The sequence below is a fragment of the Aphelocoma coerulescens genome, chromosome 8 (assembly GCF_041296385.1).
Source record: "Aphelocoma coerulescens isolate FSJ_1873_10779 chromosome 8, UR_Acoe_1.0, whole genome shotgun sequence".
Taxonomy (NCBI): domain Eukaryota; kingdom Metazoa; phylum Chordata; class Aves; order Passeriformes; family Corvidae; genus Aphelocoma; species Aphelocoma coerulescens.
In genome coordinates this window covers 27,430,196-27,456,254 of record NC_091022.1, presented here as the reverse complement: position 1 = coordinate 27,456,254, position 26,059 = coordinate 27,430,196, and the positions used below count along the sequence as shown (strand labels likewise).

Genomic DNA, 26,059 nt, shown 5'->3' with positions numbered 1-26,059 from the left:
AAACATTTAAAGCTAATAAGCATAATTGTGCAAATAAGCACAATAGCAGAACTTCTGCCATTGGACATAGGTTACTTGTGGCTAAAACATTCAGGATAATGTTTTGAGGGTGAATCTATGTGTCAGGAGCTCCTGAACTGTTGTTAACTTTTCAAGTGCTGACTTCCCTCTCCCCCTCATCATGTCACTTACTGTGTTGTTTCAGTATTTTTATTCATAAGAGAAAAATGAAACTTCAGACAGTGCAGAATTAACATTTACTGTGCCTAACATTTACTGTGCCTTCTAAATGTGTGGTTAAAAAAGGATTTTCCAAAGTAATGTGCAGCTATTCTCTTTTCCTGTTAGAATTGGAAGTGCATGGGTTAGAAGCTCATGGAGGGATGAGCAACTGGGCAGCTGGCACTGGGACTCCTGAGACCTGGCCCAGTGCAGTGGTGGGGGCAGGGTGCTGGCCACTGCCCGGAAAGCAGGAGGTGCAGTAAGGACAGGGGAGAAACAGATCCTGTCTGGGAAAGGACAGAAAAAAGGGATCCAATACAACTCATGTGCTTGGTTCTTGGCTGAACACGGGGTGCCATAATTCCCTCCAGGATTACATCCTGAAGCTCTGATTAGGTGTGGAGGAATGGACTGATCCTCCAGCAAAAGCTGCACTATTGGAACATCTTAAGCACAGAGATCCCTGCTCTCTCTGATAAGTGCCAGCTGGGCAGCCACTCACGTATTTGAAATTGTGGCCTCATCTTGCTGCACTGGATTAGAGCTGAAAAACCATCTGAGGAGGCTTGATTAGATTTTTTGTGTCTGCTGGGGTTTTCTGTACAGCCAGTTGCCTTTGAATAGGACCTGCTAAGGGTCAAATCTATGAGCAACATGTTTGATACAAGTACTGAAGCATTGACAGGGTAAATTAGATTATTTGAACAGAAACAACTTTGTACCTGGGTTAATTTTCAGCTGTTTCAGCAAATGCAGGGAGTGAATGGGATCTGTTTGAATTGACTGTAAAGCTCTGTCCTGGAGATCTGTATTTTCTGCAGCCTTTACTGCCACTGGTGAGTCACAGTCATGTGTCTGCATAGGGAAGTATCAGAGGCATTTACGTGGACGGTTGGGATTTGTGGGCAAACAGCCTCACCTTTGAGAGCATGTGGAGGAAGTTGGGAAGATGTGGTTGGCACAGGATGAAACACAGATGAGAACTCAGCAATGAGGAGTTAAGTAGAGTTTTCAGGATGACGACCAGAAGCAAAATTGCAAAATGAAGGAGCCAAGAAAAATTTGGAAAAGGCTGAATCTCATCATCATGAGACAGCAGTGCAGAAAATGTGCAAGTGTCTTACTGCCTGCCTTGACTGTCACTCGCAGAAACACCAGTGCTGCTTTTCCTGGATGCTCGCTTCCCAGTCTTTGCCCTTTATCCATCAATATACTCCCAGTTATCTATGACACTGTGCAGTAAAGGGGACACAGGACAGGAGGGCACTGCTCCCTTTCAGCTGGTAGAAGCTCCTTTAGGATTTATACCCAATGCCTGCATAACTGTTCTTTAGGGTTTATGGCTCCTTGGGATTTCCTTTTACAGCTCCTCTGCCCATGGATCATATTGAAAAGATGGCTGCAGAGTGTATGAAGGACCTGAATGAAGAAGAGGAGGAAGATGCAGATGATGAAGACTTGGAGAAAGATACAGACCTGTTGGTATGCATAACTGTTAGCAAAAAGTTTTAGTATGTACCTTTTGTATTTTTTTTAACAGAACTGCATTTAGCAAAAAAGTCGGTTAACTTTGTGGTGAGAAGCTAAAATATTGCAAAAGCATTCCATTACATGCAAGTCTTTACAGGATCCATCCCCCTGCACACCAGAGTAAGAGAGTTTCCTAATGTTTATATGTGTGAGGGTCTTAGAGAATTGAGGGAGGAGCAGGAATCCCATTCCATGTCAGCTGCTGAAAGACAGCCAGGGACAGTCTCCTTAAAGTGATGTCTGCCACCATTTTGCTACTGCTTCAAGTAGTGCTTGGTCTGAGAGAACACCTCAGGAAAGTCTTTGTTGTTTCAGTGAGTGATCTAACTGGCAGGGTTTAGGGGAGGGAGTGTTAAGCAGTGGCTTTGACTGCTATTGCTAGTAGAGGCTTTTTGGAAATTTCGAATTTAGGTTTGCATAATCTTTGTAAAAAGTACTTTTCTGAACTTCTCCAGCTTCAGATCTCCAACCACCAACTTGTGTGGTGATCCTGGGGCTGCCTGCTAGGCTGCAGTGTGGCTTTTCAGTGATATATGGAAGATGGTTTCATTTAAAAATAAAAAAGAAAATTAAATTTTGAAAAGATTGGAATAAAAGATCTTCAGACTCTTCACTTGGTTTCAAGATCCATCCAAAGCTTTTGAAACTTGAGACTTGATTTTATATTTGTCTTTTGAGGACAGAGAAAATTTTGAGGAAAAGCCTTTTGTTGGCTTTTACTTTAGGCAGAGTTACAAGAAGTTCTGGGGGAGGAAGGTGAGACAGAAAGCTGTGAGGATGAAATGACAGCGACAGAGCCATCCCCAGCTGAACCAGAAGATGAACTACTTGAACTGCAGTCACAGGTAGGAATGAACTTCATGTTTCTGACAGTTTTGCTGAATCACTGTTGTCACATGGCTTTTATGAGGGTCATTATCAAGAATCTAGGGAGGTCTTGTCTTCCAAGGAAGGAAACACTATACTATTGCTGTTTTGTCTGGGGAAACCAGTACTGCAGGTGATCCTTTTGCTTTGTTCCAAGGATGAATTTTGATGTTAGCATATAATTGAAAAGGCAAAACAATTGGAGTCAAACATATCTTGTCCCTCATTATACAGAGGACCATGCAGGCTGCAGTTCAGGCTTCCAGAGTTCATATCTTCCCCCTAAGAGTATTGAGCAGTGTGCTGAAATTGTGAGGCATGTTATAACTCAGCATCTCTGACATACTTTTGGATTTTTTCTCTGTAGCATTATCTGTCTCAGCTTAATTTGTCAGTCCTCATGCAGTCAAATGCTTTATTCAGTCACTGCATGTTTCTGTTGTGTGCCACAGATTCCAGTGCCCTTGTACATTGGGCCCATTAGTAAACGGGATTGAGGGGGTTTCTATAGAGATAATGGCAATAATTACATCAGGAGCCATCTGCAGGGCCTCTGTGGCTGTGGAGAGTTTGTAAGTAGCTACTCATGACTTTGCTTAGGCTGCCTTTGTCACTGAACTAATTCCAGGCTGTAGCAGGAGGAAAAAGAGCTTTTGTAAAACCAGGCTGAAGCCCAGAAGGGAGCAAACTAGCATGTTTTGAAAATAAGAAAAGAATAAGTCAAGATTTGTGCAAAAATACCTCTTCACACCCTCTGTTGTGTGGGGTTTGAGAGACTTTACTGTTCTCCTCACCTACTCTCTGACCACATGGCTCCAATTACCCTGTGAGTGAGAGTTTCCCAAGTCTCTCCACCCATTCTTCTCTGTGAGGCTTTTGAGAGAGCCCAGAGGTGGATCCAGGGGCCGTTAGCACTGCACAAATGCTGCTCTGTTTCAGGGGCTGTTCCTTCCCTGCACTCTCAATTCATGGCAGTGTATGTGTAGAAGAGGAGTGTTTGTTTTTCAGTGCAGTGGGAAAACTCGTCTAGTTGGATGAAATAAGTTTTCTTGATTTGTTTTATTGTTTTTTCTGAGACCTCCTCACTTCCTGCTGTTACCAGTGAGCTACAACGGACACTTGAGGGGAGAATTGCTGACTACAGGACAGCAATTTCTAACGCGAAGGAGTCCGGGGAAAGTGCCAAAATACGGCGATACGAGAGAGGCCTAAAGGTGAGCTGGGATCTTGGGATGTGAGGGGGAGGCAAAGTCAGCTCTCTGGAGTGTGGTCTTCCCAGGTGTGTGAGTTTGTTGACACAGGAGTGAAATCTTCATGTTCTGCCTGGTGTTACTTTAAAAACGTTTGTTGTTATTGGCTACCCACCTGATAGGGCAAACACACAGATAAAGTGTAGCTTCAGCTGCCTTTTGTGCATCAGCTTTGTTTCTGTTGAATGTGGCAGGTGATAGCTGGAGGCAGGGTTTGTGGTACATGCTGAAGTTAAACCCATCTGCCTGAAAATGAATTTGACCTGTGGTGACTGCTCAGTGTTACCTTAAAGCAAAGTTTAGGAGCTTTCCTGGCACATACACCGTGCAGTTCATCACTGCTGCATTCCCTTAGGTACTAACCTTCCATTTACTTCTGTCAGACAAAGGGAGGTGGCCTTTCCCTCTGTGTGTTGGATGTGCTTGAAAAGGAACAGAGCAGGATTTTTGATTCAAGCAATAAAAAACTGCAGCAAAGAGCAGTTTCTCCAGCCTCTCATGGTTCCAGGCAGGTGGCGTGCTTGCAGTGAGCTGCAGTGCTTGTTTACTGCTGGGCAGGGCCTTTCTCTCCCCATTGCTTTCAGCAGCTCTCCTGCATCACCTCAGGCAGCAGCAAAGCTGTACAGCTCAGGGCTGTGCACTGGGAGAGGATGTAATAGCTCACTGGGTACCAGGTGTCTCGGGGTACAAAGGGAACAATTGAGGCCAAACTCTGGGGAGGAAAAGCACAATAAAAAAGTCTCTGTGTGTGTTGACTGCCTGGCAGCTCTGATAGGAATGTACATGAAACCACCTGGCCTTTCTGAGAGCCACAGGGTTGGGCAAACCAGCTATTCCATCCAGTAATGATCTTAGTGCACTGTGCCACTTCCTTTATTTTTCAGGGTAGGGAGTTTCCCTGTGCCTAAGCAGTGTAACTAAGGGTAATAGACCAGATCTCACTTCACAGCTCACAGCTGCTTACTTAGCAAAATGACATGTCAACAAATGGTGTGGAGTTCTCTCTTGTATGTAGTTCTTGTAACTGTGAACTTTAAGCTCAGTGTTTAATTCCACTTGCAGTCAGTCTGTCACCCCCACGTGGAGAAGAGGGAGCTGCCTGTGGGTTGCTGTTCTGAACCCCAATCTCACATGCAGTCATTTCAAAGTATCTCTGCCACTATTACTCAATAGGTCAAACAATTCCATGGCTAAAAAAAATAGCAGTGATTCTGGCACTGATGAGATTTTGTTGTTGTCTTTCTGTGCTTCCATTTCAGTCTCTGTGGAAGATGAAAGAAGTAAAACTTTTGTTTTGGCTTGAAGTGCATGGTGGTCTTTTGTCTGAACCTCAAATAAAATTTAAAAAATAAAAATACCAAGGAAGGTAATATTTGGTGTGGAGGAGGGGTTTTAAAAAAGTGAGCAGCAGTTAACCCAAGTTAGAGATGGTGAGAGCTTCTTATCCTAGGTGGTGAGCTGAAGCTCCGTTTCATTTATTAAGTATTTAATGGCTTTTCTCATTGCATTAAACAGGTTTGCAGACCCCTTCCTTCCCTGGATCCATGTAGGCAGTGACATTTCAGAGTAGCATATTTTATTATATTTTAAAGACACACAAAATCCATCTACAGTTGGTATAAATGGCTTCTTGGTGACTCTGTGACAAAGCTGAGTGGATCACATCAGCTCTCCAATAATTCTGGGTGCTGAGGTACCTGCAGTTACCTGGTTTGGGTAACAAGGCCTTTTCACTGTGTTGCTCTGGTAACTGGACACCTTCCACTGGCACTGAAGTTCTCCTTGCAGAAAACAGGGAGCTGAAGGGCAGCAGTGTGTGGTGGTGTGTGTGACAGATGCTGTCATGTATAAGGGGTTGAATTTGTCTTCTAATGATTTTATGCTAGTACTATGTTTGATGAAAATGCCTATTGACTCTGTTGTTCTTTCTGTGCCAGACACTGGAAACCATGCTGTCTGCAGTGAAGAAAGGCAAAAAAATCAATGAGGAAGAAGTGCCACCTCCTGTTGCAACAGGAAAGAGTTCTTCTTGTGTACCTCAAGCCATGGGAGCAGAGCTAGAGAATTCAGGAGATTCACCAGAGAATAAAGCTGAGTCTGCTGCAGATGATGAGCAGAAGGCCTCTCCTGAGGCAAGGGAGCATTTGGAATCAGAGTCTCTGCAAGGTCGTGCTGATCCTACTGTGGAAACAGGTACTGGGATCTGAGAGGAGAAGCAGTTGCAGCCCTGTTTTAATGGTGCATCTTCCCTGATGTTTGTGTTGTGTAGCAAAGCACTGCTTATGTTGGAACTTGCCTGCTGAATGTCTCAGGGTTGTCCATGGAATGCTGAGTTTCTGGCAGTGGAATCAGCTGTTGTTTTAGAGCTCTGCTGTGCACTGGATCAGTATCCTTAACTTTTCCTGTGCCTCAGTTTCTCCTTCACTATTTGACAGGTGGAATTCCAACCTTTAAAGAGTTTTGAGATACTGACTTAAAGACCTAATATTTTTTCTTTAATTTGGGAAAAGTGGAATTGTTATGTCAGGTAGGACTTCTGGAGAGTCCTACCTAAGGAGGAAAAACGATATTTGTAAGGTGGCTGTTGTGACTTAGAGCAAAAGGGGACAAATGTGAGTTTGCATGGATGGATGTAGCAAGGGATGCAAATGTTGCATGCTCTGTGTGAATCTCAGCATTGTTTCATTCTCCCAGATCCCCAGCACAGCAGCACACGAGCAATCCTACTTATGAGGCAGAAGGAGTACAAATTAGCAGCTCTGAAAGCCAAGCAGCAAGGGGACATGGAGAAAGCAAAGGAATACATGAAGACAGGCAAGGTATGCACTCCAGAAATCCTGAATGCTGAGTATACCCTATGGTGTACCTGCATGCATTAAATATTAGATACTTATTGTGGTAGCTGGCAAGTCTTGGACAGACCAGAATAAAACTTCTGTTTTTTCTGTGTTAGAAATTTAATGTGGTGTTGGAAGCTTTGGACAGTGGGCAGCCAATAGACCTCCAGAATATGCCTCCATCTCCTCAGGGTAAGGCTTGTCTTAAGGAAACCTTTTCAGAAGTCTGTCTATGTTGTAATGGAATGATTCTGCATTTGATTGCAAAACTATTAAAAGAACTGGAGATCATTTAGGACTGAGGCTCACTGCATGTTCACAGTCTAATCAAGACCAACGGAGAGAAGTGAGGTATCATGACTTATATTGAAGTTACTCTCTGTGAATTACAAGGTCAAACAAGTATTGATGTCTGATATTCCTGGTTTTATAAGTGCAGAAAATAGCAGCCAGTATTTGAAGTGGAAGGGAAAGAAGGATAATGGCATTATTTTACTGTAATATATTTGGTGGTTTTATGTGCTTCAGCTAAAGTTTATAGCATTCAGATTAACAAACAGATTGCAGTGCACTGAAGTCTAATTTTTAAAGCAAGTTATCAATATTGAAGATACCTCAGTCCTGATAAGAGAGAATTTGATGGTTTTTTTAAGTAGATGCAGTATCCCCGCCAATAATTAATACTTGGTCTATGCAGCCATGTTAATCTACTTTAGTAGACTATTTTATTCTAAGAAACTAAATGACAGATTATTTCAGTAAATCATAAGATTCAGGAATCAAGTTACTGATCACTAAATGGCATTGCAGAGAAACTTCACCCAGGGCATAACCTTGCCTTAAAAAATGCAAGATTTTTGCAGCAAATAATCTTGTTGTTTTCTGAAATACACAATGTTATACAATACCAGAAACTGGAGTTTCTGATTAGATGATATGAGTTTCTTCCCTTTTCCAGCACATCTTTTGTTACTAGAATATTTTAGTCAATTAGCAGACTTGTTCCCTCTTTCCATCTGCCAAGATACCAAGTTATATTTTGGGGAGGGAATTCTTAGAATACTTGAACTACTTTTACTTCCCTTTTTTTCTATTTAAGCAGCCCTAAGCTAAATTAAATCAGCATTTGAGATTTTCTCTTATAAAGTATGTTCTGTGGATAATGGGAACCTTAGACATAGCTAGCCATGGAGATACTGTTTGGAAGCCAAAAAGCTTTCAGGAAGAGGACGTGATCAAATTGATGGTTTTCTGAGTGACACGCAGCAGTAATTGCTGTGTATGGAGCATGCTGTGAAACTTCCTGCTTTTCTTGCTTTGCAGATCTTGAAAGCTTAGGACATATACAAGATGCATCCAAGCAAAAAGTACCAGCTCAGGTGGGAAGTTCCCAGGATCTTGCAACACCTGAACCTCAGATCCAAGAAGCTTCAGGTAGGACTAGTGCATTTCTCTAGTAAGTCATGAAAATAGCACAGCTGGGAAGCACTTTAAGGTCTGAACTCTCCCACTGTACTGCAGCAGGACTGAGTAAACCTAGCTAATGTTTCTGAGTACTGTTTGCTGCTGATCCAATCTACTTTTGTTCTGGATCAGTGATGGAAGTAACAGTTAATAAACTTTCTTTAGAACGGCAGTGTTCATAGTGGAACTTTCCCGTGATGTTCTCTGAAGAAGGTGAGGAAGGGGAAGGAGAAGGCAGCCTGTGTGTTTGGAAACCTTTATGATGTGACATTTCATTGTGTGTCTGGTTTGCAGAGTCCCTGCAGCAGCCCAAGACAGTGCTGGAAGCGCTGCAGCAGCGGCTGGAGAAGTACAGAGCAGCAGCAGCTCAGGCTAAAGCCAGCGGGGACGGTCGGAAAGGCAGGATGCATGAGAGGATAGCCAAGGTAAAACTGAAGTGTGGCTCTTTGCATCCAGCATAGCCATTTGAGTTAGTCCTTTTGCTGAAGACTTTTTCAAGACTGAAATAATTTGTGTATTGTCTGTCTGTTTGGAAAGAGGTCCAGTGGGGAAGCTGGAAAGCATTTGGAGGAAGACATAGAGACAATGCACACACTGTAGTAAAATACTGAGTCTTGTACAATGTTTATGCTGGTTAAATGCAGATGATTGCTAATTCACAGTCAGCTCTATTTTATGTCTTACTGAGTGCCTTTGATTGCAGCAATACCAGGATGCCATAAGAGCCCATAAGGCAGGGAGAAAAGTGAATTTTTCTGAGCTACCTGTTCCTCCTGGTAAGTGTGAATGTAGAACATCCTAATACCTGAACTTTTGTGTACCTGCTAGGCTCTGAAGGGGCTGTGCAAATACTGCCTCCTCATCCTGTGGAACAGCTCCTCCTTTTTCTCAGGGAGTGGCTGGCCTTGCTGTTCGATGCTATTGGGAAACTTTTCATTAATATGCTCTCAAACATTGACTCTAGTGAATATTCCTGCATATTGACTGCCTGTTTGACAGTATGGGAACTTAAAACTGGCACTGTTTGAAAAGTTAAACAACTTAACCATGGGCAGGTGCTAAAAAGGTTACCTGTCTGTCCTCTGTGCCAGCCCTCAGAGGAAAGACTAAACTTGGGTTATACTGGCTTCTTAGCTTTGCTGGAAGGAGGTTTTTAAAAGTGAAAAAAATTTTCCTGATGTCCCCCATACTGTTGATTCCTTCCAGGAGCCTCAGAACTTTATATCTAATGAATATCTTTTTGAAACACCTTGTAACATCAAATCAGTATTGCAGCTCTCCTGGTCTGTAAGAGTCTGCAGAGATAAAGCAAATCATGCCCATGGTCACACTGAGACAGTAACGGAGGCAGCGGCTGAGCCTGTTTCTTGAGACACTGTGTCCTGTTTATCTTCTTCAGAACACAGAGTGCTGTGTCTGGAAAAGTTTGGACAAGGTCGTCTGTGAATGCTCTGCCTCTCATTTGCATGATACCATTTCTCCCCCAGGAAACATCTTTCCTTTTATCTTGGGCCTGATGTATTCTTCTGAAGGATACACGCAGCACTGCAAAGCTGTGCCGGGGTTTTTAAAGTTAGAGAATAGAGGTGGACCTTGTGGTAATTTTGTCACTGTCAGATGTGGCAGTGGCAAGCACTGCAGTGGTAGTAAAGTAGGCACTGCCAGCTCTGTCAGGTCACATGTGGCTTTGGAGGTTCTCTGCTTTGAAGCTGTCCCTGAAAGGCAGTTTAGCATCCCTTTCTCCAGAACATGATCCCTTTCTTGGTAAATACCAGTTTCTGTAAGAATGAGGTACTCCATATTTATACCTCTGGAAATATGGAGAACTGTTCAGTATCCTTGCAATTGGCTGTGTGTTCTTCTGCCATCATTTAGAGGCCAGATGAGTTACATTGAAGGCAATTGTCAGGCAGTCACTGAAACCAGCAGTGAATTACCTTGGGATAGCAGTGCATTTCATGGCATCTGGGCGGTGACAAGTACCAGCCTTGGACTCTTTGGAAACAGAAATGCTGCTGAGCAATGGATCAAATGGCACATGGGACAGCAGCACAGGATTCTCTGTTCTGCCTGCCTGAGTACCTCAAACTTGTGCTGTAGCAGCCATCTCTACGTTCAGAAGCAGTTTAGTCACTGTTTCTTAACTTGAGAGAAATCTTAGCAAACATTTTATGGTAGTGGCTCTGGGTCTCTGTTCTCTGAAGCTGACACTAAATTGGTCATGTGGAAGTGAGAGGTTATCTTCTATCATCAAGCCTTCCTCCCATCCGTAAAAGGATAACAAAACAATGAAGAGCATTATTCTTCATGCACTTCTCATTTAACTCCTGTGATTCTGCCTTAGTTTGCAGCCTCTGCATTGCAGTAGCTTTTCAGCAGAGGCTGAGCATGTTACCCAGCTGTCAGCAGTGGATTGTTTATTACTCTGGGGGTAACACTGATTTTCTGCTGGACTGTGTGCCTGCTTAGGTGAGGCAGCAGTGAGAGGGCAGAAAATGAGACTAAATTCTTTGCTGGTTCTGGGTGCATCTGTGCTACTGAAGTCTTGAGTTTGTGAGGTTCCTTGGCTGGCTGCCAGTTGCTCAGCTTGGAAAACTGCTCAGTTATTGCATGATTTTACTATCATCCCCTTAAGCTGGGTATCTGTAAGAGATCTGATCTTAAATCCACCACCCAGACTTGATGTAGCAAGGCTTTGTGGGCTTGGCCTCAGTCTAAAATATAGTTCTAAAATATATTAGATAATAGATATTTGGATAGAAACACCTCTATAGTAAACAAGAAATATGGAAGACATACCATAGGGCTTATGCAACTCTCTCTTCTGTGTCCTTTCCTTCACAGGATTTCCCCCTCTTCCTGGTGTTGCAGCAACAGATGGTGGCAGCACAATCGCTGCTGTTCTGGAGAGTGCTAGCAAGCTGGCAAACATGGAGGAGAATGATGAAGAGGAGGAGGTTAGTGTTTCCTGGTAGGATGTGTAAAAGTTCAGTTGCCATCTCTTGTGGCATGCAGAGATGAGGCCATTGGATTTCCAGGTAATGGTGCTGAGGTGAAATACATTTCCAAATAGTCTGAGCAGTACAGGGTCTCATTAGTAATTTCAGTTTGCTTTATAGTATAGGGGAGACAGAGAGATGAGATGTTATTACAGTCAGTACCTACAGTCAGTACCTACCCCTACAGGGTTTGGCTCTTTCATAGCTGTCTTGTATGTAGATTTTACTTTAAAAGCAAACACTTCAGATCCTCACCACTCCTTTACATTGTTCTAAAGTTCTTAAATCTGTACTTTTATTCTGCATCCCAGTAGCTTCCTGTGTTTGTTCTTTCCCAGGATGTTCAACATTTGCTGCTTTTTGTCAGCTGTCAGCTGCACCAGCATTTAGCCTTTGGTTTGATTTCTTCCTCTCTCTGGATTTGGTTGATGATTTTTTTTGCTTTCAACTGGAGTAGCTTTTAATGGAGAGAATTCCTGGATGATTTTTGATCACTGCCTTGTTGAACATTCCTTTCATTCCATCTATAGTGGAGGGTTAATGCTTTCATAGGTTGACTACCTGCTGGCCTGGCCTGGCTCATAAATGTCCAGAAGTTAAAATTTGCTGTCTGAAGTGCTATGCTCCCCTCAGAAGGGATACCAGAAGGCTGAGACAGTGATAACTACGGTTGTTGATGCTTGAGATGCTGTCCTCAACTGTGGAATAGATTTTATGCATTTATTATGCAATTCTTTTTGTTTTGCTAGAATGAGCCTCTGACCCAGGCCCCAGTTGCCAAGAAGCCAACTCAGGTTGTTAAGCCAACTCCAGTTCCATCTGCTGCAGCTCAGGAGAGCTCTCCTGAGCACCTGAAACGAGCTGCATCACCCTCCACCCTGGACAAGGCAGAGTCAATGGATCATCTCCCTCCAGCTGGTAAGTGAAGGGATCACCATTCCCAGTGCTCCACGTGCGAGTTGTTTGCTCTAGTTTGGTGAAGACTTTATCATTATAGTTTAGGTGTGAGCCTGTGAATGTGTGTCATAGATTTCCTCTGAGAGGAGCCTCAATATGTGTGTGCTGGAGGGCAGACCCAGAGCAGCCATGCAGCTTTATTTCACAGAGACAGCACGTATAATTATAAGGCTGATTAGGTTTTTAATTAATTTTGATGTAACAAGTGTATCGATTCATAATGTTTAACTCTGCTCACAGCTGAACTCTCTGTATACTCTCATTAAAGGGGACGGGTTGCCAGTGTGAATTATTCATTGATCTAATGGAGCTCCCTACATCAGACAGAGCTCTCTGCCTGGTGCTTCACCCAAGGATCTCAGGCTGGCAGTGCAGGCAGGGCTTCATCAATCTCTACTCTTCCTCTTGCTAAGGTCACCGAGCAGTTGTGTGTACAAGATTAATTGTACAGATAGTAAGGGACAGCCAGCACCTCACGGTGTGATTTGGGCACACACAGGCAGTGCTCAGGCTCTCGCTGATGCTGTGACTGTAATCCCATCCTCCTTCCCTTCTGCCCTGAGTAGTTCCCTCAGGATGAAGTAGAAATGCCTGGCTGACTGATGCACTAACCTGGTACAACATAAAGCAATCTCATTGTCCTTACTGTTCTGGCAAGGAAAGAAGGGACTCAGGCATTAATAGGAAACTAAGAGAGCAAGGGATTACAAAGAAGCAGAGGTGATATGTCTGAGTGGGCCTGCACATTGGTTCATTGGGGTTCTTTTCTGACAGATCAGGGGAGAGGAAAGAAATTTCTCCAGAGGATGCTCATAATATTTGCTGGTTTTTAGAAGTTAACATGGAGAGCTGAAAGTTTGGATTCAGCTTCTGCTTTGGACTAATCAGCTGCGCTGGAGTCTGTCTCAGGCCTACAAATTAGGGGCTGTAATAGCTCTTGTGACACTTGTGTAGTGCTCTGAGGTTTTTTTGATGAAGGATGCTGTTCCACAAGGAAACTTGTTTCTGTTTTTAATGTTTGAAATTGAAAGTGCCCAAGAAACAGTTGAGTGCAGTAAGGAAATGTCCCGATTTGACATCTGTACTTTCACTGATCTTTTTCTGTCTGTAAACTGAACATGGTGAACCTGTTTCAGGGGCATTGGCAGTGTCAGATGAGTGAGCATTTCTGTACAACTGTTTTTCAGTTAGGGAACAGCTGGAATTTCTGGAGAACAGAAAGAAGCAATATCTGAAGGCAGCCGTCAAAGCAAAGAGGGAGAACCACCTCGAACAGGCAAAGACATATCTCAGAACAGCGAAGGGCCTTGACCTAAAGATTGGGCAAGCAAAATCTGGCAAAACTGTTGATATTTCCAAGGTTAGTAGGACTGTTAATATTCTGCTTAGTTTCATATTCTTTTCCCTATAAGGGCTCTGAAATATGGTGTTCCTGTGTTGCAGCTGCCATCACCTCCTACAGATGATGAGGGTGATTTTATCTTTGTACACCATGAAGATGTCAGACTGTCTCAGAAAGCAGATGAAGTTTATGCACAGCTTGTAAAATTGCTGAAGGACCAACATGAGGTGACCATTTTATATGTTTTAGAAATGTTTCGGAGTTTCTCTTGTACATTTCTCTGGGGTTTATTAATATTATAATCCCATCATTGTTTCAGTGGGGTCTTTTGTTTTTCTTTTAAAATACTTCTCATTTTGCTTGTCCTAAGATGGAGAATTTTCAGAGTTGGATTCTATGGCTCTTTGAAGCCAGAGGGGGTGCTTGAAGGCTTGGGACTGTCAAATTATCACTGTTAAATATAAGCACTCAAGTTTGAAAATAGTACCTGAATATTAAGACTAGGTCTTAGGTGAATCTCATATCTACAAAACAGGTGATTAAAAAGTAATAGGAAGAACAGCTCAAACAAACACTGTGCTTTGGCCTTGAGGAATGGGGTGGTGAATGTTCTTGAGTGACTTGGGAAAATGCTTGGTTTTTCTTAAATTGGGTTGTCATCAGTCTCAAAACAGTGCCAGTCATGAATCTGTGTGTGAGGATCACTGAGTGCCTCTGTGTTTGGTTTTGTTTGTGTTGACAGAGGTGTTTGCAGTATTCCAAGCAATTCATGCATCTGGGAAACGTAGCAGAAACAACTCGGTAAGACCCAGTACCTACTTTCAATCATTCCCCAAAGTGGTTATTTCAGTCTTGAGTCTGGCTGACCCGCTAAAGATTTTGGGGTTTGGGTTGGTAAGTTTGTTCTCGTGTGAAAGGGTTGGTAGCTGTGTTTCCTGCTTCTCTATGTTGCTCTGAGCTCTGGCTGAGGGTTACTCTGTGCTCTGTTTGAGTGCCAGCACATGTGTGGTTTTTTTACTGGGGTTTTTTTGCCTTTTTCTATAGGTTTGAGAAACTGGCACAAGGTTGTAAAAAGGATATGGAGATCCTACAACTTGCACGAGCACAAGGAATGGATCCTCCAAGCCATCACTTTGAGGAAAGAACCTTTAAAATGATAAGGTGTGGAAAAACAAAAGGATTTCTCCAGGCAGGCTGGAATGACTTTCTTGGTCTTTTGCCCTTGTTAGGGAATTGTGGGCTTCAGCAAACTTGGGTGGCATCCAGGATTAGGCTCAGCATTCCTGAAAGGATACTCTTAACAACTTAAATATAAAGAAGTTGTTTTCTAACTTCTCTTGCTGATTCTTTTGTTTTCAAAATGCCTCCAGCTTCTCTTCTTACATTCTGTTACTTCAGCCATTCCTCCTTCCTCTGTGTTTCTCCCTCAATCCTGTTGCCTCCTGGGCTTTGTTCCTGGCCTCAGAGATATTTTTAGCTCTGTTTGTGCTCTTTCCTTGCTCTGTTGTATTTTGTGGAGATGGTCTCTGTAGGAGTGCACTATTGAAAAAGCTCTGACAAATACCCACGGCATCCTGGTCTGGCAGTGGATAAGCTGATGGTGGGATGAATGTGCTTTTTTGTCTTTCTCTTTTCACAGGATATTTTCTGATCTCAACAGCACAGAAATGCATCTTCTTATTGTTAGGGGGATAAACCTACCAGCCCCACCAGGTGTGTACTCCAAAGGGTATGTGGGCTTTTTCCTCTGAGTAGGTAAGGAAAGTATTGGAGAATGAGATTTCTCTATCTTGAAGGCCACTTTAGGAGCCAGCACTCAGTAAAACAAAATAACCAGGTTTGGGGCTCAAGCCCCCCCCAAAACCTTTAAGCAATATTTAAAAAAAAAGGCAGGCATGTGAATAAAGAGAATCTGGGTTCCAGCCGGGGAGAGAGAGAAGAACTTTAAATTGTCCTGAGTTAGCTCATAACTGGGTCATAGTTAAGGTTTCATTTCTACCTCCTATTTTGTTCTGAGTGCCACTTTGGTGTGGTTTGACCCTTCAGTAGACAGGGTTTGATCCTGCCAGTGTTACTGCTTTTAGCCCCTTGTTCCTGGGAGCTTGTAAACCATCTGTGCTAGATTGTCTAAGGACTAACATAAAAAAAAGCAGGTGTTTTCCTTTGGATGCCAGCTTTCCGTGGATTTTGGTTTGATGGATGGGTTTTTCAGTTGTCAAGAGACAGGTCATGAGTCCTACTGAAAAACAGTTGGGTGCTCTTGAGAATCCTGCTCAACATGAGAGATGCAATGACAATGTCTGTACTGGCTGTTTGGATTGGCTGGTTGTTGTCTCACCCAGGTGTGTCACCAAGAGATTTGGATGCATTTGTGAAGTTTGAATTTCAGTACCCAAGTGCGGTGAGTGTGTTGTGGCTCTTCTGCCCCTCAGTCTGTTCCCCCTGCCACTGCATGAGCTTGTGAGGGCTCCAAGGAAAGGGAGAACACTTCTAGACATCCTGCCTGCATCTGCTTTTAAAGTAGATTTGTTTTTCTGGGAAACTGAACTGCTGAACATGTTGGCTGCAGATTTGAGCTTTGCACCTTTCTCTCGATGCTCTCCACACCTCACCCTTGGCAGGGTGGTGTCTGCAGGTTCTGTGTCAGCAGCAGTCTCAGTGCTAAGCCATGCCCACCTCTCCTCCCTGAAGATGCAGTCAGGTTCTTTCCAGTGTTGGCAAAATGTGTCAAAGTTCATTTCTTTCAGAGGTGAAAACACACCAAACACAAGGGCACACAAAGTTGTTGCCAGGGGCCACCTTAGATGTGATGTCCCTAAATCCTCTTCCTTCAAAAAACCAATCTTTTAAAGGCATTGCTTTTGAGCCTTTCTTGTAATTACAGAAATGGATTGAAAGGGTTAATCTTTGTCATCAAATAAATGCTCCTGGTGATTTAATTAGCAAATAGAAATGTACCTGGAGAAAGGACTTGGGCCATGCAAGTTTCTCAGCCTTACTAATTAACACTTGTGTGTATGTGCATGTATGTATGTGTATGTATATAAAAATATGTATACACATATATATTACTTCTTTCCTTGGAATTCCCCAGTGTCGTCCTGTTACCCTCACCTTTAAAAGCAGTCTCTGGTTTGAAAAATATTCAAACCTTAGTGCTAGAAGGGCTTCTGAGGAAGGGCTGACTGGTCTCTTACTATCAGTAGAAGTCCTGGGGCTTTGCTGCTCTCTGTATAGGGCAAAACCAGACCTTGCTCTTGCAGGGCTAATGCTTAGCCCTGGGAGAGTGCAGAGCCTAGATTTCTACCTCCCAATAAATTTTGCAGTAATTCCACTAAAATTAATTCAGTTACCTGTGGGAAATTGATGATGGTCAGAACAGGTTTGTGTTTGAGTGACACAAGACCTTAACAAAGGAGTAACTCAATTAGGGTGGCTGAAACCAGAACTGGTCTGCATGAATAATTTTCTGGGGAATGAGTAAGAATCAGCATAGTTCCTTTTAATCTGTTTTCCTTTGTTTAAAGAAAAAACAGATCTCCACTGCTTAGCCAGCAGTCAAATATACCACTTTTCTTCTTCATAGCTGAAATCAGTTTTGCAAAGTAACTGCAATAATTAGGTCACATTGTCCTTGCTCATTCCCCAGAGATTTAGTTTGTACTCCACTTTAGGTTAAAAGTTAATTCATTTTGGTGGCAGATTGATTGTCAGGGAAAATAATAGTAGGGCAATTCCCTGAATGATTTGTGATGAATTCCTTGTGTAGCTTATTATTCCAGCTAATGCAAGAGTAACAGAACTACTGTGTCGTGGAAGGTGCAGTTTGTCATGGATTTTAACAGCCCCAGTCAGTAACTTTATGATGATTGGATTGAATTGGCTGTGACCATGTCGCTTATCTATGGCTCTCTTATTTAATGTAATGTTTTGGCTTATTCTTTATCCAGTATTACCCTTGTTACCACAGTGAAATCCAAGTATTTTAGTCTTGAATGTACCATGACTCTTCTTACGATTTAGATAACCCCTAAAGCCTCACGTTTCTTGCATAGGCATAAAGTAGAGCTGGCAATAAAAAATGATCACTACTCTGTGTTCTGAAACAGTATCTGATGGTTTTATGTAATGTCTGTCTCTTTTTTTTTTTTGATAGGAGCAACCTCAAAAGAGTAAAACACCTGTAATTAACAATAACAATTGTCCAGGTGAGTCCTTCTATTCTGGAACAGCAGGAAAAATCTTGCACCTTGGGATTCCCTGGAGAGTACAGGCTGGTGTCAGACTGTGAACCAGGCCAGAGGGCCTCCCACCATGTTGTTTCTTCTTTCTTAGGAAGGAGTTTATTGTGGGGTTGAAGTCCAGCTGTGTTGGCAATTTTTCCCCCTCATGCCAATATTGGTGGTAGCTGTTATGTCATGAATTAGACTAGTATTAACTACATTATCCAAAACACCCCTTCCCAGTCATTCCAGTCTTACTCTGCTTTTTCGTTAATATTTTGTACCTGTTTTCTTAGCCACAAACACTGATTACTTGCTGAAAGACCTAAACTCTCTAGTTTTAGCTCTCCAGTACCTTGCTGTCACCTCACAATGACTTGATTTTCCTGCAGTGTGGTTTCTGTCCCTGTAATGTGACGGTGACATGACCTGTGGCACAGGGACACACCCTGGGAATGACTGGGAGGAATTCCTGTGGCTGTGACATGTCTCACACGTGGGCCAAACTGAAAGAAAAGAGGTCTGAGTAGGTGCATGGGATTGAGCACTGCACATCATTTGACTCACAGCTTTCTTCCCTTTTTCTGTCACTTGCAGAGTACAACCAGCTGTTCAAGCTGAACATCAACCGGAACCACCGAGGCTTCCGACGTGCGATTCGGTCCAAAGGAATTAAATTTGAAGTGTTTCACAAAGGGTGAGTCCACAGTCTGCTTCTCTCCTAACAGCTGAAAAAGAGTGTTGGAGCTGAAGTTTATGAAGCACAATGTCTAAACCAGCACTAGAGAGTTGTCTGGTTCTCATGTCTGAGAGCTTTCAAAATGTGCCCAAGCTCTGTAGCTTCCCCTGTGGGGGTGAAGAAAGGCACAAGTTCAGTGAAGCTGATTCAGATCAGTTGAGGATTAGTGTGTTAAAAGGAATTGGTGAGACTGAGGAAGCAGTGATTTACTTCAAATTGTTTTGATTCTTACCCAGTTGGGTTTCAGTCATCAGGACTAGAAATTTAAATATTCTATGGAGTAACTGTAGAATAATGAAGTAAATTGGCAGCAAAATATGAACAGCAGTAAAGCAGGTGAGAGATGATGGCAGAACTAGAGTTACGTTTTTGTACTGACATTCATTCATTGGGTCTTGCAATATTTCCTGAGCACTGCTGGTAGCTGCCTTGAGAGAGACAGACTCCCCTCATCTCAGAGAGCAGGATCCCAAGATGAATGTTAACAAGTGATAGTTCAGGGAGATGATCCTCAGTCCTGGCTCCTAACTGAGGTATTCAAAATAGGAGGGGCCTGTATTCCCTCATCCCTGGGTTGGTTGTGATCCATGACTGTGATGGGATGGTGGCTCTTTGTCCTTTCCTTTGTTTTTGTTACTGGGCCATGCAGTAATCATCCATAGGTTTTCTGAGATGGTTTTCAAGCTGCAGATGTTTCAGTTTGTGAGCTGAAGTCCCACTGTCTTACTCCAGATAATCCCTTAGTCATCTCTGTTGAAGCCAAATTTGATTTCCTTACACTTTTTCTCCACTGCTCTGTGTTCAAGATCCCCCCCTCTTTTGCATAGAGCTGTGAAGTGTTTACATTTGCTTAAAATTGAGGTTTTTTGGCACCTTTTCCCAACCATCTCAGGAGAAAGGAGAGGATGAAGTGACCCACGCTCTTTTCTGAAGACTGTCTGATCCCCATCTTTTCTAAGACTACAAATGAATAATACTTTCAGAACGGTTTTTGGGATGTTGTAGCTTTGGGGTCTCTTGATAGCTCTATGACCATCTCCCAAGACTTATTTTTGCTCAATGAGCAAAGGAGACTCGTTTCAGGTCATGTATATTAAACTTCAGTTTAACACCACTTTCAAGTAAAAACCCAGCAATGCATTTTTCCAAAGGAAAAGTCTCTTCTTGACCCTGTCCTAAGAGCTTCTGAAGATGAAAAGGGATTTCCCCAGAGCTGTTTCTGAAGCCATAGCCTAGAGCAAGTTCTCAGTCTTCACAGCTACCCCCTGGAACTGAGCAGGGATGAACCAGTCTTTATTGTTTCTTGAGTTATAAAATGGAAAAATGCTTAAAAAAAATCAGCAAGAATTGCTGATTCTCTGAAGTTCATGAGCAAAGTACCCCACACACTGCAGTACAATTACATAAGCTTTCATTTTAAGGTGCTTGTGAAGCAAAGGAGGTATTCTAACATGTGAGCTAAGAAATTCTGAACTTTCCTGAATGATTCTGTGAGTCTGCTGTGGCCTCACTGATGAAGTCTCAATTTCCTGTTGCCACCAATGATGAGATCATGAGGCTCCATTAACAGTCTTCAGAGTTTCCATTTTGTTTGTCAAGTCTTGCTTGATAATATCTTAGGATCTCTTAGTGACAATAGGAAGAAGGGTGGATGGTTTGGGCTTGTGGGGGATGGTCTTTTGTATTTGTCCATTTGGTTGCTTGTTTTTTGTGAAATGGAGTGGGTAAAAAAAAGAAGGTTCTGAAATCTTAATTTCCTGCCTAAAACACAGCAGGTGTGGCCAAGTTACCTTTCTTATCACCAGACTCTGTAGAGTTTAGTTGTTCATCAAACCTTTTGGAGACTGCTTCAGGGAGATGCTTGGATGCAGGCAAAGAAATCCTGTGCTTTGAGCCGAACAGTTCTGTGTAATTAGGGTGTTTTAGTCTTGGCTGTTGCCTTTTGGAGGAGTTGTCTGGGTAAGAGTTGTAACACCTGTCTCTGTTCAGGTAAAGGTTAACTTACTGCTGATTAAACTGTTCAGCAGAAGTTGTTTGTTTTCCTCACAGGATAAAAATGCTTCTGTGTTTAATTCCAGCAGACTGGAAATTCTGAAATTATAGTTTTTGACTGTTTAAACTACGAGTATGTAGGTGAATCAAAACATAGCTTAAATGTTCTTATTTACTGAAATTGTTTTGATTTATCAAGGTGAAACATAATGATTCATGTGACTTTCTCCTAAAAGTAGTTTGCCAAAAGCAGCAGGTGCTTGTGAAATGTTTGTTTTGCTGAGAGATGCAACTTCCTCGGGAATTCCTTCAGCATGTTCCATTCATCAGCCCCAAGCAGAGGATGGCAGTGTCCTGGCCTCTGGGCCCTCCTTCCCTGTCACCCTGGGCAGGGACAGAAGCTGCTGCCACTCCAAGTGGTGATTTAGTTGATTTTCTTCACTGCTGTCCTCATCTTTACCTTGGTTGCAAAAGAATAATTAACAAATGAGTACTTTCATATCTTGTTCATGTAGCCTGGTTTTTAAGGGTTTGCCTCTGGCACTGTGGTGTGCAGGGTTCCAGGAGCGTGTCCTGACCAGCCCTCTCTGGATGTGGGGATGGAGCAAATAGTGATGACCTCTGGGCCTGTTTTCTCTTTAATGTTCTGACAATCCTTACCCCTTCACTTCTTTGGCACAGGTCCTTTTTCAGAAGTGACAAACATGTGGGGACAGCACACTTGAAACTGGATAAACTGGAATCAGAATGTGAAGTCAGAGAGATCATCGAGGTACGTTTTCAGGATGAGGTGTGTTCTTCTACATTTCCCGAAGGGGAAATGAGTATTTGGATCACAGAAACGTGTGAGTACAGTCGAGTTTTGTATTAGGGGAGTTTGATAACCTGGCTGGGCTGTGGGGGACCTGCTCTGCTGAGCTCCAATCTGAGGAGGTGCTTGGCTTTGACACTCCTGTGTGCTTTTGAGCACTGCAGTCACCTCCAGGGGTCTCTGTCACCCTTGGGCCATGGGCAAATGCAGTCACAGTTGCCTGAATCTCTGTAGTTTAACATTACAATCTTTATTTGCCCTAACTGCTCTTCTTTTTGTGGTTATTTCAGATTTTTGATGGCAGAAAGCCCACTGGAGGGAAACTGGAGGTAAAAGTGAGACTCAGGGAGCCCCTCAGTGGTCAAGATCTTCAAATAGTTACAGAAAATTGGCTGGTCCTTGAACGTTAGTTCTGTCTGAGGTATGAACGCTGCATCCAGAGGTGGTCTGGGCAGGGCTTGACAGGGCTACAGATAACTCTGCTTGAATAATGTCTTTGTTGGCATTGACCTAATTACACAGCTTTGGCTTCACTAGCATTCCTCTATATTTGTGGTGGGGAGTTGACATCATTTCATAAATGAGGTTACAGAAAAGATGCTGTTTCACTGTCACTTGAAATACAGGGACAGCTCCTGGTGTCACCTTTACTAAGAATAGTTTTTAGAAAATAATCTGTCTTCCTTTGCTTCATCTCCTGAAGCCTCTGTGCTCCCTCTTCCTTAGCATATCGTTTCACCTAACATTTATAAATGGCAGTTAAACAAATACTCATCAGCTTCAGAGTGACATCACCTGTTTGCCACACCTTAGCTTCCAAATGGTGTTAAGATTGTAGAGATTGAGGTCTCATTTCAGTACAGGAGTCTCCAAAAGGCACCAAAGGGCCTGTTTTAGTGGTTTCCTCCCAGCCAAGGAGGTCAGGAGGTCCTGTGAGCTCCAAGTCAGGCTGAGGGACACGTTTGATGGCCATACCTGAAATAACAACTTGGCCTTGTGCCCAAACATTTTCCATCACTGGAGCTTAATAATTTTGCTCCATTGATTTTTCTAGTTGCCCATTCAGAACCTTCATGTCAGCATTTTACATATAATGTCACCTTGAACTGTGAACAACTGTTCTGTACTGCAACAAGGAATTCTGATGGGTTTGTTTGTGTTGTTTTCCCCAGATCCATGGGAATGCTGGAAGTCGTGGGCTGAGCGAAGGCAGGAAGATGCTGCTAAGCTGCAAGCACCAAAGATGTTAAACGAATGCACTACTGAACCTAATGTCTATTTTGATAACAGCCATAGTGCTTATTAATAACTCCAAGGCAAACGGGAGGCTCTGGGAATGCACTGCTGCAGGGCTTGGGACCGGTCTACCCAAAATAGACAGAATTGCCTTAATGTGGGACTACTAATGTAGCACCAGGATGAATGTTACATTAACTATGCAGAGTGCTGTGGGAAAGGTTTAGCCCCTCCCTGAGGCAGTGCCAGAGCTTTTTGGTTAAGTCACAGGTAAGACCTTTACCAGAATTCCTTTCCCCAAGTGTCTGAGCAGCCGGCGTGGTTCAGTGAACAGTCTGCTACTGCTTTTTCTGTTCTATCCAGGCCTAATTGGGTTGGGGTCTTCTTTTGTTTCCTAAACCAGAGGAGAGCTCTCAGGCAGCAATTCGGGGGTGCCAGTCCCTCCTCTGTGCACGCCCTTGGCACATGAGGTTCCATGGGCTGTCCCTTTCTGAAGGAAAGGCCACAGGGCTCCTTAGCAGGTTGGTGTTCACAGACCTCTGTTTTTGTTCTGGCTCCCAGTTGTGTGCTGTGCTTGCTGCACTGCTTGTCCAGCACAGAAGGGTGCTGTGCCTTCATCCTTTATTGTGTTGGGGTTTTAATTTAAAAAAGAAAAAAGTACACTAGACTCTGCTGCTTCCCAAATGTTCCTTGTATTTTTACAAAAATAGGCTTTTACAATTCTTCCAGGTGATGGGGAAAATAGTCACTCTTTGTCCTTTAAGAAAACTGGATCATGACTTATTTTCAGGAATGCTTTTTGATCAGCAGCATACAGAAAAGGGTACTAAATCTGTTTGTGTTTTTAAATCTCTGTGAGCTAACAGAAACCAGGGATCTCCAAGGGGAGGATGTGCCTGTGCCAGGGATGGGCAGGGTGGGAGACAGAACAGAGTCCAGACAGGTCAGGCAGCACTGCCTCTGTCTTCCTGAGCAGATGAAGACAATACAGTGTTTAGTTTTTAATTTCAATAAATTTAATATACAAAACTACATGTTGAAAATAAAAATATAATATGCAGTTTTTTGCAGTGTTAACTAACTGAATTTTAAAAGTACAATTTTTTTCTAAACAAGTACTCATTTCTTAACAACATGGTAATTAAGGTCATTTCAAAGGCTATGGTTGAAGCAAACATGTCAGTCACCAGTTGATAGTGTTTTGCACAAACAGAATCCAAACCTAAAAGACTTTTGGGGCAAAGGAAGAGAAGATAAACATTTTTCACCTCTTTTACTGCATTATTAAGCGTAACAATGCAACCAAAGTAACTGGAAAGCTGCTGCTGTGGCAAAGCTGGAGTGCAGGCTCTAGGAGGAAGATTATTACCGAGTTTCTGGAATGCTCTTCCAGCTGTGGAATGAAGCCTACACTGTGTCGTGCCGAGCTCTGTCCCAGAGTGTGCAGAACCAGTGTGCAGAGGGGGATCAAGTGGCCTCAGTCCAGCTGGGCTGCACAGGCACCTCGGCAGGAGCAGAGGGTGGGTCACAGCTCCTGCTTTGGCCGGCAGGAACCACTAAATGAGCTGCATTAAGTCACCCACCTTCTCCCAAATGCCAGAGTAAGGCTTCACTTGGATCTAATACCCTTTTAAGTGATAGTGTGCTCCCTGCTGCTGGCCAGCTTTTGTTTGTGGAGTTGGCCCCAGTTCCCTGGCCTGTCTTCTCCAAGGGCTGGGTGGTGCTTGGAACATTGGAACATTCGTTTTTTGAAAAGCAGCAGCCATTTATTCCCAGGTGCACTCTGTGCAGACATTGGGCTGCCTTTCTATAAAATGTATCACTCTGTGCAGTTGCCTTTCCCCTGCCCAGCCAATGGTGTTGATTTGTTAAAAACCAGAGCCTCAGTCTCACAGTGGCCTGGCACTTCCCTTTCTCTTTGCAAGGCCACTGGTGTTACTCTCTCAGAGCACAGCCCAGCCAGGCCCCGCTGCATCCCCCAGAATGGATGGCAGCAGGGAATGTCTGAGACCACAAATGGTCACCATAAATTAGCACCTCTCTTCCCAAATTAATTAATTCTAGACAGGAGGAGAAACCTTCACCCCTCGTCCTGGGAAGGACTCAAAAGAGCTGCTTTCCATTACTATGGCTAAACAAACCAAACTCCTTCTCCTGCTTACAGCTCTTGCCACTGGTTAGCAGCTTTCCACGGAGACAATAAGAACATGGAACCACATTTCCTCTGGCTGATGCTCAGTTCCACCTTCTTAATGCCCTGGCAGACACGAGCAGCTGCTTTCCTTACCAAAGCCCTCTCAGGTGAGATCAAGAGCACTGGGCCGAGTGCACGTGTTCAGAACTGACCACAAAGCCTTTTTCAGCAGAACATGCAGGAACAGCCACTCTATACTGGTATCACAGGTAAGCTTGGACATGGGGCTGCAATATGAAGTGCAAGCTGGCTTGGGTTACATGACACTGGCATCACACTACAGCGAACAGCAGGGAGGGGACAGAGCTGCCCTGGGTGGGACGTGCCTCTAAAAAGCAGGACCTACTGGGGACAAGGAACAAGATGTAACTGCACTTTAGGGCTGATCTTTCCTCTGCTTCAGACAGATTTGTAAACAAAGTACAGAATAGCAGAGTTGTTGGAGATCACAGAAACCTGCCCAAGTGATGGACTTTTGTGGTAAATAGAGGAGAAAAGTAAACTAGCCTATTACACACACAACTGCAGTTCAGTAACTGTCAGAGAGATGCCTGTCCTGCTCCTCTGGACGCACAGACAAACAGAGTTATGGCTAGGGAATCTTTCCCTATCTCTCAAGGGCTTCTCCAAATGTATTTCAACCAATAATCTGGTCAAAATAATGTAAACGTTACTTTTTAATGTCTACAGAGTAACCACAAATGGCATTAGGATGAGGTCAGAATGGAGGTCTTAATTGTTGTTTCTCCCATGTCCATCTACAGACAGTACAAGGTTGGAATTTCACTTTTTATTTATGCCCCAGTGATCTTTGCACCCTTTGAGCATCGAGAGTACACGACTGTAAGTCTTTAAACATAAGCATTTTTCTAAACAGTAACAGAAGTGGATTAGCTGCAAGGATAGCATAGCCATGTTGTAGTATAGAAGCTGCCCTGATCCTCTGGTTGTTGACAATGCATAGAAGATTTAGAATTATGGAACAACTGTCCCGCCCCCCTCCCCCCCTTCCCCAGTAGTGTTAACAAAAGCTTAATTTTCCAGTTTTAAAGTGCAAATGATTCAGATACAACTGCTGCTGGAACAGGTCTGAACAGAAAATGAAGTCCTCTTATGAGATGTTTTCCAGAATATAAAAGATGAGCTCCATTATGACTGGCCCCTCACTCAACTGACAGGCCCCTCCATGAATCACTGGCACTAAGGCACTGTCCAGGTCATTCATGTATTGAGAGGGCAGTGGCTGTCCATTGCTCCCAGCTTGATAACCAACCTAAAAAATACAAAGAATGGGTTTTAAGAACAGGACATGAGGCTGTGAGTCAGGGAGCAGGAAGGGGGAAGGAGCTGTGGCCTCTCTCAGGGAAGTCGGGCACTTAAATTGGATCAAGCAGAC

General features: G+C 43.3%; 2 protein-coding genes across 4 annotated transcripts in view; one reads left to right on the top strand and one right to left on the bottom strand.

The window, feature by feature from the left end:
• CC2D1B (coiled-coil and C2 domain containing 1B) overlaps window positions 1-24,714 on the top strand; it is a 29,488-nt gene extending 4,774 nt beyond the window's left edge. Inside the window, exons 4-26 of one of the 2 annotated variants that reach the window (XR_011152532.1) lie at window positions 1,589-1,704; window positions 2,478-2,597; window positions 3,696-3,833; window positions 5,807-6,062; window positions 6,564-6,688; window positions 6,823-6,898; window positions 8,030-8,140; window positions 8,465-8,595; window positions 8,874-8,946; window positions 11,015-11,127; window positions 11,919-12,087; window positions 13,314-13,486; window positions 13,570-13,695; window positions 14,211-14,269; window positions 14,513-14,629; window positions 15,108-15,181; window positions 15,811-15,869; window positions 17,625-17,676; window positions 18,289-18,388; window positions 21,104-21,194; window positions 21,524-21,654; window positions 22,406-22,739; window positions 24,634-24,714. Coding sequence is in view for 1 of the 2 variants with exons in the window: in XM_069023414.1 (XP_068879515.1) it covers window positions 1,589-1,704; window positions 2,478-2,597; window positions 3,696-3,833; window positions 5,807-6,062; window positions 6,564-6,688; window positions 6,823-6,898; window positions 8,030-8,140; window positions 8,465-8,595; window positions 8,874-8,946; window positions 11,015-11,127; window positions 11,919-12,087; window positions 13,314-13,486; window positions 13,570-13,695; window positions 14,211-14,269; window positions 14,513-14,629; window positions 15,108-15,181; window positions 15,811-15,869; window positions 17,625-17,676; window positions 18,289-18,388; window positions 21,104-21,194; window positions 21,524-21,643 (2,399 nt within the window). In the remaining variant the exon portion in view is untranslated. Of the gene's footprint in view, window positions 1-1,588; window positions 1,705-2,477; window positions 2,598-3,695; window positions 3,834-5,806; window positions 6,063-6,563; window positions 6,689-6,822; window positions 6,899-8,029; window positions 8,141-8,464; window positions 8,596-8,873; window positions 8,947-11,014; window positions 11,128-11,918; window positions 12,088-13,313; window positions 13,487-13,569; window positions 13,696-14,210; window positions 14,270-14,512; window positions 14,630-15,107; window positions 15,182-15,810; window positions 15,870-17,624; window positions 17,677-18,288; window positions 18,389-21,103; window positions 21,195-21,523; window positions 21,655-22,405; window positions 23,108-24,633 lie in introns of those variants that run through there. The other variant, XM_069023414.1, reaches the window with a different exon arrangement.
• A 724-nt stretch (window positions 24,715-25,438) lies between these two features.
• ZFYVE9 (zinc finger FYVE-type containing 9) overlaps window positions 25,439-26,059 on the bottom strand; it is a 56,105-nt gene continuing 55,484 nt past the window's right edge. For both annotated transcript variants that reach the window (XM_069023413.1, XM_069023412.1), the window contains exon 19: window positions 25,439-25,936. In XM_069023413.1, the coding sequence (XP_068879514.1) occupies window positions 25,775-25,936 (162 nt within the window). In that variant the 3' untranslated portion in view covers window positions 25,439-25,774. The remainder of the gene's footprint in view (window positions 25,937-26,059) is intronic.